Source organism: Cnephaeus nilssonii (genome assembly GCF_951640355.1).
Source record: "Cnephaeus nilssonii genome assembly, chromosome: 4".
NCBI lineage: Eukaryota > Metazoa > Chordata > Mammalia > Chiroptera > Vespertilionidae > Cnephaeus > Cnephaeus nilssonii.
This window is the reverse complement of record NC_137075.1, coordinates 80,203,106-80,224,553: the sequence shown is the minus strand read 5'-3', so window position 1 is coordinate 80,224,553 and position 21,448 is coordinate 80,203,106. Positions and strand designations below refer to the sequence as shown.

Genomic DNA, 21,448 nt, shown 5'->3' with positions numbered 1-21,448 from the left:
TCAGTTGGTTGAGCAAGGTCCTGTGCACCAAAGGGCTATGGGTTCAATTCCCAGTCAGGGCACATACCTGGGTTGCAGGTTTGGCCCCTGGTCAGGGCACGTACAGAAGGCAGCCAATTGATGTTTCTCTCTCACATTGATGTTCCTCTCCCTGTACCCCTCAAACATGTCCTCTGGTGAGGATTACAAAGTAAAATAAAATAGAATAAGATAAAATATAAAATAGATAAAACAAAACAAAACATAGTTACACCTTGCAAAAGGCCTAACTCTTGCCCTGCCATCATCAGTATTGTGTGCTCTCCCATCTGAGTTTTACATTTAAGCACCGGCCTATTCATGAAGGAAGAACGTAGGCTGGGCAGGAAGGAACAGCCTTTCCCGGAGCTGGGGGAACTGCGGCGCTTCCTGACCACATCCCTCCCACCTTTCCAAGCTGGTGCTCTGCTGCTCCTGTCCACACTAAGCACACAGGTCCAGATCCCCCACCGAGACCCCCCAGAATATTCGAAGAGATGCCTGCTCACTCCCACTGCCGCCTAAGCCCCACTGGGCTACTGACTGCTATTCCTTTAACTGACAAGAAACCAGCTTTTGTGGAGTCTGCGCCAAGGTCAGGAGAACCGTGCATCCCAGTGGTGGAAACCTGTGTGTTCCGCTGACTCGGGTCACAGACGCACCCTGGTCTGTAGGTCCAGCAGAGTTTTCACACTAATCCCACAGGCTCCGGTTCCCGCACCGAGAGAAGCTGTCTAGTGAGGGCTGGCCGCCGAGCTCCTGCCTCCAAACCTGGCGTCAGTTTGCCCAGAAGTTTCATTCTTGCTTCAGGTGAAACCCAGAAAGGCCCTATCTGACCCAGGTCCTCTGAGGGTCACCAGAAGGGGGTGCCCCAGGAAAGTCCTGGTTATCCAGTCGTTTCCCCGTGACCCGGCTGAGGTCACAGGCTTCCTCGGAGGATGGGCCTCTGTTTAAGGGAACAAACTGCAGATCCGTGTCCTCCTAGTGCTCAGGCAGCCTTCTCCCGGGATTTCATGTCTTAATTTCTTATCAGCGGCTGCCAGAGAGACCGCATGGAGTCCAGTTCATCTCCACCGAGACTCAGTTTATTGTTGCTTTTCCTCAACGTATTTGATTTCCGATCTCCCATTATCTGGGCTGGGACAGCAATAGAAAATTTGGCTGACTCAACTATTGGAGTCCTGAAATCGTCACAGGTCGAAAACAATACACAGTAAATTCCATTTGCCCCTACAATTTTACTGTAAGGAACAAAAGGATCGAAACTGAAGTTGATAATCAGAGAGGGAAGACCGCTTTGCGGCATGTCGTTGATAGCAATTACTTTTCACAGAGAAAATGAGCTTGTTCCTAACATATTTTCCAAACCATTCCTAATCTCTGTCGCATTTCCCAGGAGCAAATAGCTAATAAACACATGTCCCAGCAAAGGCTGGCTGCACTCGCATATAAAAAGTATTCTATGTCACAAAGGGTTTGAGTTGCTATGAAAACTTAGCACATTCAAGAGGACAAGAAGAGTCACCTAGTTACCATTCCCTTCCCCAGCTCCCAAGACAGAATCATGCCAAGTGCAACCCTCCTGACCCCGCAGCCTGAAAAGTCTGGAATGAGCCGGGATCGGAATGTACCAGACACCTCTCAGCCATCCCTCCATGCCAACCCCCATCAGCTGACGGGCTGCGTCTGACTGTCCCCGGGGCTGTGCTGGGGCACAGGGGTTGGGCTTTGCTTGACTTTCAGCCACTTCCGCATTACGGAACATTCTGATCCAGAAGCCTTGCCCCTCAAGGAACTGGCAACCTGGCCATGAAGCTACCAGCTGTCCTCAGCAGAATCCTTAGCAATTCAGAAAACCAAAATGTGAATGACACTTTATCAAAAGAGGGAGAAAGACTTATCCTAGAAACCAGAAGTTCACCCACTAACACTTTGTGGAAAACAGTTATTCACAAATCATTCATTTAGTCATACAACTAAAAGATTTAATGGATCAGCTTGGTTTCAAATCAGCAAGGCATTTCACTCCAGATTACATGACAATTACCAACAAAGTGGGAAACTATCTTCTAGATCGGGGATTTTCAAACTCAAAATGTGTGTATCAGAATCACTGGAGAGCTAGTAAAGAATACACAGCGCTGGCCGGTTTGCTCAGTGGTTAGAGCGCCGGCCCTCGGACTGAAGGGTCTCAGGTTCAATCCCGGAGTGTGGGAGGCAACCAATTGACGTGTCTCTCTCAAATCCATGTTTCTCTCTGTTGCTACCCCTCCCTTCCACTCTCTCTAAAAATCAATGGAAAAAATATCCTCGGGTGAGGATTAACAACAACAAAACACACACACACACAAAAAACAACAGAAGCCAATAAGAATAAAACAAATAAATTAGGTGCAAGTAGTAATATATGTATTTAGGGGACAGCAGGAGTGGGGGATGAGTAAAGTGTATAAATATAAGAGGGGAAAGGACTAGGAATATAGCAGAAAAAGGACCAGATGATAGGGTCCGTGAGTTGTGAACAATAACAAAAATGCCGGTTAAAAGCATTATTCGTCGGAACTGTATCTGACTCAAGCCTCCATTTTCCAACTCAAAGGAAGTTCAGATTAGAGTCGTAAAAGTGGCTAAATATAAAAATGATTAAAAGGCTTAATATTACAGGCAACCACAGTAGAAAGCTACCCAGCCACATACCTCAAAAACATAAAGGGTAATTATACAAGCTTCCTGGTAAATAAACAAAAATGGAAGCTAATTTGCAGCAAGATTTTAGGTTAGACGTTAAGAAAAACTGCGACACCAGAGTAAGTGACCACAGACGGACGGTAGGTCTAGAATAAGTCACGAAGATTACAGCTTTGGAAAGAGGAACAGTCACCCTTGAGCAGAACGGCCCAGGAGCAGATGCAAATGCAAGAGGAAGGAGTGGACGCCAAGCTTCTTCTAGCGCCAAGTCTTTCAGACGTCAAGCTGTAAAACAGCTTCGGCTCCACGTGACGAGGGAGAGAAAAACTCCTGCCCTGGTTGGGGCAGCAATGAACAGGTGAGAGGCAGCAGCTCCCTAGGTGACCCCGGGGCCGGGGCTGCCCGTAGAGTGGGGCAGGTCCTCTGACTCCGCACCGGGGCCGGCAGGCCTCTGGGTCTGCAGTTGGGACGTGTGGTCAAGTCTGAAGGTGGTGATTGGACAGCAGGGTTTCTCCACCTTGGCGTTATGACATATTGGGCTGGATAACTCCTCGTGGGGGGGACTGTCCTGTGGAGGAGGGTTAGCAGCATCCCTGGCCTCCACCCACTAGATGCCTGGTGCTGCTGGCCAAAAACAAAATGCCCAGAAGACAAATGAGGTGTCCTTACTAAAAGGTAAAGAAACAAATCGTATTTATACTTAAAAATTAAAAGGAAAAAAAATATTTAAAGAGTTATTTACTGACACGTGAAAATTTAATCTTTGGAAAAATTTTATAAGCAAAAAGTCCTAAAACGATTTTCAAGTTAAAGACGATTTTTAGATCTTACGGAAGCTAAAAGCCTAACTTGCCCTAACCGGTTTGGCTCAGTGGATAGAGCGTCGGTCTGTGGACTCAAGGGTCCCAGGTTCGATTCCGGTCAAGGGCATGTACCTTGGTTGCGGGCACATCCCCAGTGGGGAGAGTGCAGGAGGCAGCTGATCATCTCTCTCATCGATGTTTCTAGCTCTCTATCCCTCTCCCTTCCTCTCTGTAAAAAAATCAATAAAATATATTTTAAAAAATAAAAAATAAAAATAAATAAATAAAAGCCTAACTCAACAGGGCACTGGTCCCCCCACGGTCTTCATTTTGTTTGCGCCCTTCGTGAACGTGGCTTTCCATAACAAAGCATGGGGTTGCTCCCTTCAGTGCTAAAATCACGAACAAAGCAAATGTCCTTAGTCTGGTTCCAAAATATTAATTTATTTAAGGTAAACACATTTACATTTGTGGGTACAATCTCTTAAGAGAGGCAAGCTAAATTCCTACCGATGAATATATTGCTCCTGAGGGGTCTGACACCAACAGCAGAAAAAAAACAAAAAAAAACAGCAGCTGACAAAAGTGATTTTGTCCACTAGAGGGAACTCAGCGTGGCATTTTGTTCCCTAAACAAATAGAGTCACAACAGTGAACAAAATAGGAAAGAGGGAAGAGAGAGAGAGAGAGAGAGAGAGAGAGAGAGAGAGACACTAGATGAGGGAGAGGGGAGAAAAGAGGGCAGGAAATAATAAAATTCCAGAGCGAAACTCAGCCTCTAGGTCACCTTAATATTTGTATGAAGAAAAAAAACCTGTCCCCATTTTCAAAGCATTTCTTTTCCCTGTGCAAAATAAATAAGAAGGCAATATCCTATATCAGGTAGTCTAAAGAAACAAATCCCCGTATTTTTAGAAAAGTCATTAAGATTTCTCTGTATCTCACTAAAAACTGCTTTCCTTATAGGTCAGAGCTACTGGGGCTCTGTTCATATTATCAGCACCCGAGGATACATTTTTATTGATTTTTAGAGAGAGAAAAAGAGAGGCATCAATGTGGGAGAGAAACACCAATCAGCTGGTGCCCATATGCTCCCCGACCTGGCATGGAACTCGCAACCTAGGGATGTGCTTTGATAGGGAATTGATCCCACAACCTTTTGGTGTGATGGACGATGCTCCCGGCCAAGGCTCTAAGTAAATCTTGAAAGGTGTGTTAAGTCAGTGCTCCACAGAACCACAGGTACGCTTTTAAGGTAGCCATGGAACAGAAACTCTCAGCTCTTCAATATCATGTTGTTCTTGAAATCAGCTCTCAGGTTTAAAAGAGTAATCATAAAACAATGAAGATTCAATGTAGAAACTTTAGAAAATGAAAATATGTTTAGAAAAAAAAGAAATCACCTTTAGCCCCACTATCTAGAAGTGACGACTACCATGTGTATCCATCCTTCTGGTTTGTCCATGCATAGAACCATCTATATTTTTACTCTATAAAAGTGAAATCTTTGAAGCCACCTTTGCACTTAAATCATGAACATCTCTATATAAATATACACATTTTTATGTACAAATATACATATTTATCTATATAACTTTATTGTGGTCTAATTGACATATAACATCAGTTTCAGATGTAAACATAACACTTTGATCTTTACGTATATTGCAAAATGATCGCCACAATAGATCTGGTTAGCATCTGTTAACTTTTCATTTTTAAATGGCTGTATAGTATTTCATTGTATAAATTGCGCCATCGTTTCTAAAATTTTAATTACATAACCCTACAGTGACTGTTCAGGTTGTCTCCAATTGGTCATTGTCAGAGCCCTTTAAAGGGGTCCTCTCTTCCTATCAGATGCCACAAAGCTGTCCCGGCACTTACTTCCTCAGGAAAGCCTCACCTAAAACAACCATCAAAAACTCAAAATTGATGCTGACCCAAGAACCCCTCATCATGATCTTCCACCTCAGAGGGGCCTGTTCTCCCCCGGGGGCACCTGTACTTCACTCAACAATGGCCCCCTTACCTTTTCCTTCTCTCCCGTTGGACTTCTCCATTCCCCTACCGAAATCCCGATTGTGTGTGTGTGTGGGGGGGGAAACTTCCCAAACAAGCCACAACCCCCAACTGGTATTTCAAAAACACACGGGCCTTTACTTTGACAATCAAACCCCTGTTGCTGCAGGAACTGCCTCCAACCCTACTCGGAGCTAAAAAGCAGCTAGGCTCGTAGTAGCTGCATCGTGAGGAGGGAGACAATGCATATTTCTCCTCTCCCTCAGAAGGCATCGTTATGTATCACAAGGGTTAATGGCCTAATTCTTTATTATCTTCCCTATCCACATTCATCACAAGACAAGCTGCCCAGGAAGGCAAGAATGAGAGGTTATTGTTAAGACAGAATGAATGAGACAATGTGCGGTTCTGTTCTTCTGACCTGACAATGTGACTCATGCAGGGCACTGTGGCCAGGGAGGGGCACGGCTAGCCTCCACCCATCCTGGTACAGACACCCCTGTGTGCTGTGGGGGGCCTCCCCTCCCAGATTCCTCTCCACAAGGAGCCCCAAGGGGCGTGGAGGATCTCAAGTAGCTGCCGAGGGGACATGCTCTCAGTGAGAACTGGGACGTTGGATCCGATTCCTGGCTGCCTGACCTCCCCTCCCCCAGGTATCCCCAAGACTGGGGTGATGATCAGTTTCTTCTTCTTTAAAATTGTGATGAGCTGCTAAGGATGAGGTACCACCCTGAGGACACCATCTGCACCAGCAGTTTGGGAAGAATCTTAGTTGCTTAGATCTCGAGTCTTAAGAAAACGGTGAGTCAGGGCATCTGCACACCAGGATGGTAACACATCCAGTCCCATCAAGAGGACACCGTCCCAGGCACTGGGGGCGGGGAGGGGGGGTGCTTCAGTGGAGGTGTTCATGGAAGGCAAGGCGTGTCTGTTCCTTGGGTTGGCACATGCCCTCCCACAGAAGCATACTGTACTTTCTGGCAGAATCGTGTCTCCCAGAGTTGATGATGAAGACTTTCCTCGCAGACCAGAACAAGAGCCAAAGGAAAAACCCATAGAGGAAATCAGAATCCTTCCCTCGGGAGTTCAAAGCCTTTTTCTACCCACGAGCTTATGATAGGCTTCTAACGTGGAGGAGTTTCAGGAGGTTACTGGAGGTCAAGAAAAGCATGGGCTTCTTGGAAGCGGTCTGTGTTTTTCATTTAACGTAAATAAAACAGACACAAAACAAAAAGCACCCCAGACTCACAATACAGTCCCAGAGAACACCCTCGACTCCCCGCAGCCAGACTCACTCTGCCGCCACCATCTGGGGGATGGGTTCGTCCAGCAGCTCCAAGCTGTGCAGGATCCAGTAGCAGAGCCACGGGCGGCTGGCGTCCAGACACTGGCACAGGGACGGGGAGAAAACACACCCCTTATTCAGAGTCGTCCCAAGAGACGGCGGACAAGGGGATGTCTGTCTCACTGCTGGCAGCCTGGCAGGGGCAGGAGGGCACCCTCCGCACCATCAGTGAATGAAGGACACTTTGCCAGCAGCTGAAAGAACCACGTGTGAGAAAGGACAGTGGGACAAAGAACTTGACCCTGAACCCGACCTGAGGAGGACTGAGCAGAGCACCTCTCGCGCGCCAGGAAGGGCTGCTATGTTCTCAGTGTAGACCCGAGGAGAGGCGGGATCCCAGAGACGGGTTTCCTGGATTAACTCAGTCACTGATTAAACCAATGTTTAGTAACTACCTACTTGGTGCCACGCACTGTGGGGGCTCAATCATGAATTCAGTTCTGCTCCTATTCTTGAGATACTTGGAATACAAGATGTGTGTGGTTATCTGTAGAGGGAGAGGGCACTAGACACAGAAGAACAAGTGACCTTGCTTTTCTGGAACAAGGTGGAGCCACACGTGCGTACATACGCCTGGATAAAAGCTGGAAAGGGCAGAGACAGTCCTGAGGGAGCACGGGGGAGAGACTGACTCTGCCCGGGGGCGCTGGGAAAGGCTTGCCGAGGTGACAGTGAACAGAACGTTCCCCTAATTCGAGCTACAAACATGCACTGAGCTTCCAAGGCCAGACAGGCAGGTAGTATTTCTGCCGCCGGGGTACAGATTTAAAGTATATAAGTGAGGCCCAGAGAGACGAACTTTTCCTAGATTACAAAGACAGTCAATGGCAGAGATGAGACAAGAAGCAGGTTTCTGGACCCCCAAGCCAGTGCTCCTCCCATTTGCCCAGGCTGCCCTCTTCGTAAACGTGCGAGGACCAGCTTTCCACCTGGTGTGGTGCCCGAAGAAGCTGCTATGGAGTTGGCCGGCCTGGGTGTGTGAGTCCCAGCTCCTCTGCTTCCTAGCGATTTGCCTTTGAACGAATTACTTCATCTTGCTATGCCTGATTCCTTACCTGCGAAGAATAAAGACTCACCTCCCTCGTGGAGTCGTTGTAAGGAGGAATGAGATGATGCATGGTAAGCTTTAGCACCCTGTTCAATGAGCTGTTAGCTGATTCGGTGTGAACTGTAGCAGGGCTGGCTGGACCCTAACCATGGAGGGTTCGAGTCAAGGATTAAAAAATGGGAACCCAAGGCCAGCGCTAGCCTGGGGATGTGTTCTGCTTGCTCCCTGAAGTGCTTGTTTGCTTGTTTGTCCGTTTAATTGGAATTGGTTGCAACATTTAAGCATTTGGAAATTCACACACCAATCTGAATTTCTGGCTTCATTTGGAGGGAAAAGAGAGCGAGCTCTGGCAACCTGGGTCTGCAGGGATGGGCAGGAACAGAGTACATACAAGTGTGGGGCTTCTGGTTTGCTTCAGTCTCCCCAGCCCACTTCTCCTGGTCATGCTAGCTTCTTGGGTCTATGGGCATTTGAGTTGGTCAATCCCTATAGTAAATAAATGTACAACTCCAAAATAAAAAAAACAAATTAAGAGCAGGGCCGCTCTGTGTAACGTGGGACGGGAAGCCTGAAGCCCTCCTGCTCACACTCACCTCTGCCTGCCACTCCACACCCTTCCGCTCCTCCACCGCCAGTGCCCCTCCCCGAGGCCCTCGGTGGGACCCTGGGAGCTGGGGGAGATGACTTTTACAGCGGCATGCTCACAGCACGGAACTGCAGTACCACTCTCTGGAGTTACACGCTGACCCTTTGACCAGCTTAGGAACTAGATCAGTTTATAGGGCAGAGGGTTAGGGATGAACAGGTAACAACTGCCTTTTAGCTAGCTGTCAAGGGGTGTCTACAAGAAAGCACGTGACCCCTTCCGCCATGATCTCAAAGGAAGAAAACTGCCCCATCTGGGTGCTGCCCGAGCTGAGGGAGGACGGGCCAGGAAGAGCCAGTTCTGCCCTTCCCACGGGGCCTGGGTTCCCGTGTCCCTGCTTCCCGCCAGAGCCAGGTGTACAATGCGCAACCCTGCAGCAGGTCACGCTCATAAGTCTCTTACGTTCGAATAGAACAAAGGAAGAACTATCTGGCTGATGATTTGATAGAAAATGCTCCTGATCGATGCATTTACCTCATAGGCATCTGTCAGCTGTCGAAGGCCTCTTTTCAGGTAATGGAAGTGCTTCTCCCTCTGCAACACAAGCCTGGAAAGACAAAGAGCTCGTAAACCTAGTCTGGTCTCTTAGGCTTCCACCCCGTACAGAACACACATGCACCTGTGTGCACACACTCTCTCGGCTTCAGGACATCCCCACCCCAGTCAATGAATGGATAACCAGCAACTTCTTGAGCTCCACGGGCAGGTAAATCAGAGAAACTAGCCCAGCATCTGTATGTCCCTAAAGTGCCCGGAACCACGCTGACAAATGTTGTGGGTGCGATCCTCTTCTTCATGGCGGGTGGCTTTGGCTAAGTGAAAAGCAACAATGAGCACACACAGCGAGGCAGTGACAAACCGCCCAGAAAGTTGCTCCAGGGTCTAACTGTGCTCCCCAGCCTGTCAGCAACTTTAATCTGAGCCTCGCCACTTCCCTGACGCGGTTAGCCTCCGTCATTCCAGTCATTTCTCCTGGGGTCACTTCTCTGAGGTTTGTAGTTTGCACTCTGCCTGCCCCTCAGTTATCTGTCTATTATTCCCTCCCCGAAATTCCACCTCCTACGTGCTGACCCACAGCCCCGGCCAGAGGGCCGCTTGCATTCTACAGCCAGCCGCTCTCCTCGGCCCGGGTGTCAGCAGCACTGGCTCTCAGATGGAATGTGCCGCCGTGGCCACCTGCACAGGCAGGCGAAGGCCGGGGGCTGCGCTGCGCGCCTGGTCTCGCAGAAGAGGCCTGTGTGACTACAGAGAAAGGGGAAAACTGCCATGGCGACACATTCACTGTGCTTGCTGATCTCGGAAATAAAAGAAGAACCATTCTCTTTTCTAGGTATTCAATTCAACAATTGTTTGTGGAACTCCCACTGCACTGTGCACAAAATAAGATCATTAACATCGTCTGTACCTCAAAAAGTCTTCATTCAGGCCCTGGCTGGTTGCTCAGTGGTTAGAGCGTCGGCCCACGGACCAAAGGGCACGTACTTCGGTTGCAGACTCAATCCCCGGCCCCAGTTGGGCAAGTGTGGGAAGGCAACCAGTCTATGTGTCTCACATCAATGTCTCTCTCTCTCTCTCTCTCTCTCTCTCTCTCTCTCTCTCTCTCTCTCTCCCAACTTCCCTTCCCCTCTCTCTAAAAATAAATCAATGAAAAAAATACCCTCAGGTGAAGATTAAAAAAAAAAAAAGTCTTCCTTCAGTGCTAGAAATGAAATAAGGACACGAGTGGCTACAATATGAGGGGGAAATGGGTAGGTTTCATACAGGAAACAGACCAAACCCGACCAAGGCTCTCAGGGAGGGCAGCTTGGCCTGAGAGGGATGATCAGGAAAGGTTGTGTGGAGGAGGAGGAAGCTGAGGTAGACAGCCCAGGTAGAGGAAGAGAATTTTACAGGCAGAGATGGCCAGAGGGGAGGAGATGGTGGGAGGATGGTTTAGCCAGAAGAACAGAATCAAAAAGGTACAGAATGTCCAAAGAACGTTCAGTGGTGACAGGAATGCCATCTGTGCTGCCCGCGAGGCAGCCACCAGCCACCAGCCACATGTGGTTATAGGGCACTTGAAATATGCTGGCGTGACTGAGCAGCTGAATTGTAAACTTTGTGTAATTTTAATTAAGTTTAAATGGCTGCGCATTATGCAGCACAGGTGTAATGTGCAAGAGGAGAGGTGGGGGATTTGGCCTGAATATTAGGAATGGAAGAGAAATGGCCGAAAGGCAGCTGACGCCTGTTTCCAGCGGTCTGGGGTTCCAGCTGGGGAATTTCTACCCAGTTTAGGAGGCAAAGGGAAGCCCTGCAGGTTGTGAATGGAGCGAGAGAAAATATGACCTGAATGGTGCTTTAGAAAAACTACCTGACAGCAGTAGGTATTCAATATGTGTTTACAAATGGCCTCAATGAAAGCACTAGGTGGAGAGAGATGGGGTGGGAAGGCGGGTTAGACGAGTGGGAAAACAGATGAGCCATTCTCTTTTCTAGGTACTCAGGTCAGCCGCTGTTTATTGAGCAAGTGTTAAGAGTCACCCAGGTGAGGAGTCCTGAGAGTACTGAGGGCTGGGACGAGCACAGTGACCCATGATAAGCTGGCTTCCGGACAGGTGGGCTTTAAGGCACTGAAAGTGCAGGGGAGGATGTCAATCACACAGTTGGAAACGCATGTGACACTCAAGAGAGGGATCCAGGTGGCAGACTGGGAACCATTTATCTGCACACAGGAGACAGGTCAAGCTGCAGGAGGGGAGGGCAGAGCAGAGAGAAAGTTTCCGTGCAGAACTGGGGGAAGGCCCGTCCTTGGAGGACAAGAAGCCAGAGGAGAAAAATAAAATGTTACATAAGCTGGGGAGATGCCGGGTCACAGGCGATTCGGGAGGAGGGAATTTCAAGGAGGTACTGCGCAGTGGCAAATGCTGCAGCAAGACTGAGGAAAAAGAGGACAAACTGCAGAGTGGCTGATGACCTTCAAGAGAGTTCAGGGGGTGGTGAGAGTAGATTCCAGATCCCAAAGAAGAGGAGAAGGCCAGACTCGATTTCTCTTTCAAGGAGGTGCAGGGGTCAGGACTCAGGGAGCACCCACTCTGTGGGGGCCGAGAGGGAGGCGCTGGGGAGGACGCTGACTCAGCTCCCTCAAGCTACGGTCCGGAGGTGAACATGGACAAGTCCACGGTGATTACAGCCCTGTCCAACAAACACTCTGATCAGGACGGGTGGTGGACTCTGCAGCATGCGGGATGGCACCGAGGGTCAGAACACGCTTCCCCAAGGACACAGCATTAGGCCAATGAATGAAGGAGACCCAAGGGCATGCGTCAGCCAGGCAAAAGGGTGTTTCAGGAAGGGAACACCGGGGACATTCCAGTGAGCTGAGTTTAGCTGGAGCCAAAGCACACGGTAGTGAGCAGTGGCAGACCATGCAGGACGTATAAATGCACTGGGAGCCTGATTTTAAACCAAAGAGCACCCAGGAGTCACTGAGCTACAACATGGATGACCCTTGAAAACACTGTGCTAAGTGAAAGAAGCTGTCACAGAGACCATATATTGTATGATCCTGTTTAAATGGAATGTCTAGAACAGTCAAATCCATAGAGGCAGAAAGTAAATTAAGTGGTTGCCAGGGGCTGGGGGAGAAGGGGTAGAATGGAAGAAATGGAGGGTGATGGCTGAGGGCCTCTTGCTGGGGTGATAAAAGTATTCTAAAATTAACTGTGATGATGGCTGCACAACTGTGAATCTACTAAAAAAACAATGAACTGTACACTTTAAATGAATGAAATGTATACTTTAAGTGGGTGGAACTGTATAATGAGATATGTATGAATTATATCTCATTAAAACTACTAACAAAAAAAAAGAATTTAAGGGAATCACTGAAGTATTTCAGGCACAGGGAAGACATGGTCAGATCTGCACTGTCTAGATCAGCGGTCGCCAACCTTTCGGACCTCACGGGCCACGGGTTGGTGACCGCTGGTCTAGATCGCGCTAGCCTCAGCATGCCAAACGGATTGGGTGATTATCAGCTAGTGGCAGGAAACCAAACCCACAATCTAAAGGTATCTGTGGTGATATGAGGGAAGGAAGACAAGAGCAGTGGCCTGATGCAGCACTAGGGTGAAGAAACGTGGTTCACATGGAGGAGAGGTGAGCAAAGGGGAGACGCTGAAAATGCCAGAGCCCAGACAAAATCCATCAAGGAAGGTCCCCAAAGTGGAGGCAGGAGGGTCAGGACGGAGAGGTCAGCAGGAGAGGTGAGCTTGGCAGTAAGGGAGGATTCTACATTCTCGAGGACAGAAATGATGGGAAAGAACCAAGACCATACAGGACTCCGGAGGCGGGAGCGGGAACCCGAGGAGACTCACAGGGGATGGCCTCAGTTTCCTCAGGAATCAGGACACCAGACCATGGAGAGTGGATTGGCCACTGTGGTGAGTGTGTTAGGGAATCTACAGGGGATGCATGAAAGGGTTGGAAAGCAGTAGTAAGGCCCAGCTGAAGCTAGGTAGTATCATTCTCAGTGAAGCCATTCCGCAGGCACTGTCACATGATTTTGTTTTCTTGGAAATCTCGCTGGGACCCTTTAGTAGAAGCAGCGATGGGGATGCTATGGTTAGGGCTGGTTAGATGGAAAGTAGAGGTGTGAAGGAACTGAGTGAGACCAGAATGGCTGAGAGAGCTCAGGATACGTGCTGGCCCAGGCTGAGCAGGCTGGGTATGGCCAGGACGGGTACAATGGATGAGAAGAGCCAAGAAACCATTGAGGAGTTGGGGTGATAAGCACATGCCAGTGGCCGCAAGGTCAAGAAACATGTCTCGCAGCGGACACTTCCCGGAGGGTGGATGAGCTGACGGAGGAGAGAAGAAAGGCTCCCCCAGGAGGCAGTGTCTCCCCAAACCCCTCAAACTCCTGACCAAGCTTACCTTGGAACAAGGTGGTTCAACTTGTAAGAACTGAAGACCTCTTGGATCTTTTCTTCTACTTTTGCCTGGGAAGGATGCAGGAGATGGGAGAGAGAGAAAATAAATACAGATGAGACCTCTATCAGCTTTTCTTCCTGTTGCCACACGTGCCCACTGGCTAGAGGTGCTCGGCGTGGTTTGGTACTTCCCGGTACTATAAGCCTGCATTCAGGGGCGCTGCAGGATGGCAGGAGAGAAGTAGAATGCCCTCCCTGTACCATGCTGGTGCCACCATCGACTTCTCTGTAAACTAATCCAGAATATCCAAACGAATGGCAGTGTGGCTCCCTGGCACCAGTTACCCAGGGAGCAGAGGAAGACAGATACATTTTGCTTGAATGATTTATTCTCGCCCACTCTATGAAGGGTTCATTTTACTGGTCTCTCTCCAATAGACAATTAATTCCTGCCAAGAGTCCTAACTTCTTATTATTTAAATACAGATTTAAATACATACTGAACAGTATTAAAATCCCCTAAAGCAGGCGTCCTCAAACTACGGCCCGAGGGCCACATGTGGGTGTTTTTGCCATTTTGTTTTTTACTTCAAAATAAGATATGTGCAGTGTGCATAGGAATTTGTTCATAGTTGTTGTTTTTTTAACTATAGTCCGGCCCTCCAACAGTCTGAGGGACAGTGAACTGGCCCCCTGTTTAAAAAGTTTGAGGACCCCTGCCCTAAAGGATTTATAAGAACATCAATCGTAGAAACACCAAAGAAATAACGTATCTGCTCACTGATTCTACGTCACACTCAGGACTAAAATGAAGGCTCTCAGAGAGTCAGGTCACAAAAGAAACCAGATCCCCCTGGTCCTCTGAAGACCACACCACAGTGTGCTCACACAGTACAGCTTCTGTAAGAAACGGGCCCAGTAACACGGGAGGGGCGGCTACCAGGATACAGGGCTTCCCCTTCATCGGCATCCCTACTCTTTGTGGTGAGGCATGTCCTCACTGAGATTTCAAGATACATAATAATGTCCTTTCTGGGACTTTTTCTAACTATTATTTATTTCTGAAACACCCACTGAGCCCGAGCTCCGTGTCTCTTTGACAGGTATGCAGGAATGATTTGTGATGATAAGGGGAACCGTGATGTGAGTCATCGAAAATGACAGCCAATTGAAAATTCATTTATATGTGGTTTTAGGATATGCTTTGGTATTTGCCTTTGAACAAGACTTTGAGGGATGATCTGGCTAAGAATGTGCAATCCTTCAAAAACCAGACTGAGGTCCCTGTGAGAACCTGCCTCAGGAGGAATGAGAGCGTTGTCCCCGATTCCTCATCCCTCTTTTTCCATTCCAGACACTCACGTGGGACTAACATAAAACACCAGCCTCAATGGAACACAGACTGCATTTTTCAGCCATGCCTTCCTTAACTGTAAGCTGAAATGGATAGAAAAAAATATGCAGGGCAAGAAACATCTGTCAGTGAGATCCTCAAATAAAGACTTGCCTGGTTACAGCAAAGTGCATTGATGAACTCTGAATGAAACAAAAGCAAGTGGGAAGAAAACATACTTCCTTTATCCAAACATTTGCCGATTCAAATCCATATGACTTGATATTCAAAGGCTAATGGATGAGCCCATCTTCTCCTCGGCATTTTGACACTGAGACCCCCTAGGACAGTGATGGCGAACCTATGACACGTGTGTCAGCACTGACACGCGTAGCCATTTCTGATGACACGTGGCCGCATGCCGAGGATGAAACATTTGCTGCTCCTGAGGATGAAACATTTGCGACTAGAGTCTTGGAGTTAGTTTTTTCCTCAAAGTGACACACTACCCGAGTTATGCTCAGTTTTTTGGCGAAGTCTGACACACCAAGCTCAAAAGGTTGCCCATCACGGCCCTAGGAGGAAAGCTTCCAGCCAAGAGCTCCTTAATGAAAAACCCCACCTTCAGTTCCCACTCAGCAGCCAAGTACTAGATGAGGAAAACGGAGGTTTGTTTCTAAAGCAAGATACCTGACAGAAACACAGCGGTATGTCATACAGCAAAGTCGAAAATGCTTTAAATATTCCCAGCCCAGTGTCATTTCTCTTAGGACATTCCTAATCACATTTCCTAATCACATTCTTCAGAATGAACAAGTGCTATTCCAACGCAGTTAGTAACTGACTCGTGTCTGACGATCTAAGTTATGAATTCTAACAAACATCTGAGTATGACAGGTCAGCTTTTCAGAATAATGGACAAATAAGAACTCGTGTTATTTTTCTCTTAAGCACCGGTTATTTTTCTATTAGCTTTATTAAAACACAATCCACACACTATTCACTTCACCCATCTACAGTGTACAATTCAACAGCTTTTAGTATTTTCTCAGAGTGCTGCATCCATCACCCCAGTCAGTTTTAGAACATTTTCACTGCCCCAAAAAGAGCCCCTGCACCGCTTAGCAGTCACCCCCAATCCTCCATCCTCCCAGCTCCTGTCAACCACTATTCTACTTTCTATCTCTATAGATTTGCCTATGCCGGATATTTCATTTAAATGGAACCACACAATATAGGGTCCTTCATGACTGGCTTCTTTCTATCATAATGATTTCAAACTTTATCCATGTTGCAGCATGTGCCAGTCCTTCAATTCTTTTCATTGCTGAGTAGTATCCCATTATATGAATTTATCACATTTTGTTTATCCACTCATCAGCTGATAGGCATTTGGGTGTTTCTACTTTTGGGCTATGATAAATAATACCACTGTAAACACGCTTGTACAAGTATTTTCGATGAACAGATGTCTTCATTTCTCTTGGGTATATACCTGGAAGTGGAATTGCTAGAGCATATGGCAACTCTGTTTAACTCTTCGAGGAACTGTCAGACTATTTTCCAAAGCAGCCGTGCCATAGTCCCACCAGCAGTGCATGAGGGTTCCAACTTCTGCACATCCTCACCGAGACTTGCTATTGGCTGAGTCTTTGATTACAGCCCTCCGAGTGGGTGTGAAACACTGGTTATAGCAAAGTACATTGATTTGCCTTTGAACAAGAGTTTGATTATAGTCTTGATTACATTTTCCTGATGGCTAATGACATTGAATATGTATATCTTCTTTGGAGAAATGTCTATTCAGATACTTTGTTCATCTTTAAAATTGGGATATTTGTCTTTTATTACTGAGTTGTAATAGTACCTTGTAAATTCTAATACAAATCCCTTATTGGATACATGATCTGCAAAAATTTGCTCCCATTCTATGTATTTTTTAAGAAACTAGTGTATTTTTTAATAGAAAGGATCACCTAAGAATACACAGTATGGCTTTTAGATTATAACTTTAAAAATAATATTTAGCAATAAGCCTGAACTGTGGGGGTTTGTTGTTGTTGTATGTGGGTTTTTGGGTTTTTTTACAAATAGTAACGGACTAATATAGAAATTAATAAGTATTGCTTGGCCAGAGTGGCTCAGTTGGTTGAGTGTTGGTTCAATGGTTCCATTTCCGGTCAGAGCATACCTGGGTTTTGGGTTTAATCCTCAGTCGGGGAGCATAAGGAAGGCAATTGATTATGTTCCTCTTCCTCTCTTTCTCCCCTCCCCCCTCTCTCTAGGCATACATTCAGGTAAAATTAAATTTTAAAAAAGTACTCATCGGGAAAGAAAAAAATCAAAGTAATCACCAAAACATGCAACATCCTTTTCTTTTTGTCTACACCTCCGCCCATGTAGCCTGCCAGTGTATATAAAATCTGAATAACTTTGTTACTGAGACGACGTGAGCATTTTTAAATGTTTTGATTTGCATCGCGGAAGGTAAAGAAAAAAATCAGTTGAATATAAAAGACTTAGCATGACAGGCCTGAGACTGTGATGCTTAGAAAGGCCTCTCTGAAAGGCTGACCCTTGGCTGGTGTGTGAGAACCCGGATTCCAGGGGAGTTCCCACCATTTCCAAAACCGAAAGGAGGGGCTCCCTGTGCCGAAACTGCTTAAACAATGTGCTTCATGCTGAACGGCTGCTTTCCTTTTGGGAAGCACTAGGCAGAGGGTACCTCAGTGACCAACCCCCAATAAAACTGGGACCACTGAGTCTCTAACAAGTCTCCCTGGTAGACAACACTTTAGGTGCGTTGTTCCAGTTCGCAGCTCAATGCTGGAGGGACTACGCCCGTCCTGCGTGCCTCCAGTAGGCGAGGACTCTGGAAGCTGATGCCTTGTGTCTTCCAGGCTTCACCCCAGGAGCCTCTGCCTTTGCTGATTTTGCTTTGCAGCGTTTTGCTGTAATGAATCATAGCCTTCAGTATGACTATATGCTGAGTTCTCCGAATCTTTATATTGAATCACCAAACCTACGGGTGGCTTTGGGGACCTTCAACACTTTAGTAAGTTTAGAAATTTAGCCTTTGGGACAGAATTAAAGGAAATAGTCCTAACAACTGAATAACATTTATAAGCAAGATCTATAATTAAATTCCTTTTAAAATTTTATCAAAATCCTCACTTTAAGGAAAACTGAGGGGTAACTATTTAAAAAACAACAACAACACAAGGCTAAATTGTGACGAACTCTCAACACTACACAGCTCTCAAATCCAAACTCAAAAAACAAAAAGCAGCTTCAATACAGGGATGCTAAAGCATGTCCACTCTCCTGGTCTCACATTTTATCTCAAATTTCCATGCTTCCGTTCCATCCCTAAGAAATGGACTATTCTATTCCAGTTCATTTCTCCTGTCTGCACGAGAATCCTCATAGGCAAGGCAGTTACCAACTGGGTACAACACAAAGGCTAGCTAACAGCGCTAAAACAACAGATACTTTTCTTCTGCATAAATAGCAAAGGGCCCATAGGTTCCTTTCCCATGGGCACAGGGCACAGTTCATGACCATGTTAATGAAAGTGATATGGCTCTCTAGGGAGGAGGAGGACAGCCTAAGGCAACTGATCCATTTCAGAAACAGTGATACTGGCAATGTTACAAAAAAGGCCCTCAGCATAGTCACCAGAAGATTTATTTTTAAAAATATATATTTTATTGATTTTTTACAGAGAGGAAGGGAGAGGGATAGAGAGTCAGAAACATTGATGAGAGAGAAACATCGATCAGCTGCCTCACACACACCCCCCACTGGGGATGTGCCCACAACCAAGGTACATGCCCCTGACCAAAACCGAACCTGAGACCTTTCAGTCCGCAGGCCGACACTCTATCCACTGAGCCAAATTGGTCAGGGCATCACCAGAAGATTTAATCCCAAGGGATTAGCTCTTCAAAAATTTTAAATAGCCTGAAATAAAGAAACTTTAGTTCAACACACACACACACACACACACACACACACACACACACACAGCTAAGAAGTGTCTTGGGACAATTGGGGAAATCTACACTAATAAAACAGTAACATGCTAATTGATCATATCTCTGTGACACCCACCAGCCAATCAGGAGTGAGTATGCAAATTAACCAAACAAAGCTGGCAGGTTAATTTGCATACACAGGCGCACAGTGGCCGGGAGCGACGATGCAGGCGTTCTGCACCACGCAGCATGGGAAGGTGGAAAGGCGACTCCGGCCAGAGCAAAGGCGGTGCCAACAGCCAGGGGAAGGAAGGCCCATTCTTGCATGAATCTTCGTGCATTGGGCCTTTAGTGTTAAAATACACTGGATATTAGCCAAAACCGGTTTGGCTCAGTGGATAGAGCATCGGCCTGCGAACTCAAGGGTCCCAGGTTCGATTCCGGTCAAGGGCATGTATCTTGGTTGCGGGCACATCCCCAGTAGGGGGTGTGCAAGAGGCAGCTGATCGATGTTTCTCTCTCATCGATGTTTCTAACTCTCTATCCCTCTCTCTTCCTCTCTGTAAAAAATCAATAAAATATATTTTAAAAATAAATAAATAAATAAATAAACAGTTTATTTTTTATTTTCTTAGGTATGATGTTATTGTCCTTATGCAGAAGAATGCCATTCTTAGGAGATGCAGGCTTTATTAGTTAGGGGTGAAATGTCATAATGTCTTCATTTTACTTTCAAAGATTCAGAAAAACATTAGTCATCTACATATATACACATGTACACACACACAAACACACACTGAAAAATTGTGTCCTGGCTAGATGACCCATTGCATTATCTCTACCTTTGTCCTTGACTAGGCTACTTCACAACTCTATAGAGGTAGAAGCTAACTTGTAGAAATGCAAATTGTATCTTGTAAAATGTAATTAATTATCACCCTACAGCTATTAAGCAGCTTTGCAGCCATTTGTAAATTCATTTCAGCATTCCTTATCTGACTGTAAGTGTGTGGTACTTGGAGTTCTCTTCTAAACTAGTTGCAACATCTGACTAGTTCCATGAGTTAAATAAAATCTTTGACATGTGTTCATTTTATATTTATATGAATCATGATGTTATCTTCTTTTAAAATTTATTTTTTGACATTTTATATGAAGGAGGGAGGTTAGTGAAGGGTAAACAGATGCTGCCAATTTTCTGTATATTTGAAAAACTTTAATAATAAAAAGTTGGAGGAAATTATTATGAATCAAAACAAAACACTCAATACCCAGATGCCACCATGACTTCTTTATCCAGGTATAAGAATGATTGTTGAAAAGTCAGATACATATGCATCCACATATTCGATGCATTTTCATATATATAGCAGACAAGTAAATGCTTAAACTGTAGCAGGTTAGTAAGATGCTAGGAGAATTCTTTGACAAGTGGAAACTGAGACAGATAGCTAAATAAGGCTGAGTGGTTAGCAGCCAGCTAACCAACTGCAAGATCTTATCTTCCCTAGCAAAGGACACTTGGGAGCAAATGGCTTACACTTTCCAGACATTGCAGGGGCAGACACCCCTGGGTCCCTTTCCTGTGACCTTCTTTGAAAGTGAAAGGGATCAGAGAATGACCCTGATCCCTCATTTTGATGCATCAGCATATCCAAAGACACACCTGGAAAATGGTGAATATTCTGATTGAGACCTCCCCTAAAATTCCCATCTTTGGAAAACAGATAAAAACCTTTAAGCCAAAGGATCCACTGCTCACTCTTCATTAGGCACTGCCTAGCCCTCCCCTCTTTTCTCAGGTGTGTATCTTGCTTGCTTTCTCCTAAGCTCTAAGAGTACCAACCAGACTTGCAGCCAGGGAAGCAGTGGGCAGGGGCAGCTAACCCCTGAACTGTCTCCAAGGGCCCCCTCTTGCCTCTGGAACTCGTTTCCTGAGAACACACAGCCCAGCTGGCTCACTTCTTCTGCTTCCGTGACTTTCTTTCTAAAGGGCGAAGGCAGCCTCGCCTAGGCTCCTCCTGTTGCTAGGATCTTGCCTTTCACTGTCCCAGCTTCAATAAACATGCTCTCAGAATCACCTGGACTCATACCATAAAGTCTTTCCTGCATGAAGTCAAGAACCCACCTCAGTCCTGGTCTCTGTCTGGTGACAAAACCAGTTAGAATGCTCCTGGCAATTTAAAAAGTAAATATTCTACAATGAGACCCTGACAGAGTCTCGCCTTGACCAAACATTAGTCAGGCTCCTCTGAATGTGTTAACGTAAAAACATTCAAACCTGTAAAGAATTTTTATGAGCTTATTTGAGCCAAACTGTCGACAATTGCTGGTGTGGGAATAAACAAGTCATCTTTTCTGTCAAAGAACAGTTTAAACAGTCGCCATTTTGGACTGCGTGACTTGGCAGCCGCCATGTTGGCCGCATGGCTTGCAGCTCCCCCGGGGGCCGCCATCTTGAAACAGCAAAGGCCAACCCCTCCCTTTGAGTTAGCCAATCGCGAAAGACTGTGCACCTGAGCTCCAATCAAGAGCAAAGGATAGGTCACGTGCGTCAGGGATTATAAACCCAAGCAGCCCACCTGCTTGGTGTGCACGCACTTCCAGACCATGTGTGTGCACCCTTCTATGTAGAAGTAAAGATGTCTGCCTTGC

General features: G+C 46.4%; 1 protein-coding gene across 3 annotated transcripts in view; it reads right to left on the bottom strand.

Moving 5' to 3' along the window:
* FNTB (farnesyltransferase, CAAX box, subunit beta) overlaps positions 1-21,448 on the bottom strand; it is a 58,999-nt gene that overhangs the window by 27,509 nt on the left and 10,042 nt on the right. For 2 of the 3 annotated variants that reach the window (XR_013813352.1, XM_079767557.1), the window contains exons 2-4: positions 13,488-13,552; positions 9,045-9,117; positions 6,827-6,918 (exon numbers count right to left, since the gene is read on the bottom strand). Coding sequence is in view for 2 of the 3 variants with exons in the window: in XM_079767557.1 (XP_079623683.1) it covers positions 6,827-6,918; positions 9,045-9,117; positions 13,488-13,552 (230 nt within the window). In the remaining variant the exon portion in view is untranslated. Of the gene's footprint in view, positions 1-67; positions 4,079-6,826; positions 6,919-9,044; positions 9,118-13,487; positions 13,553-21,448 lie in introns of those variants that run through there. The other variant, XM_079767558.1, reaches the window with a different exon arrangement.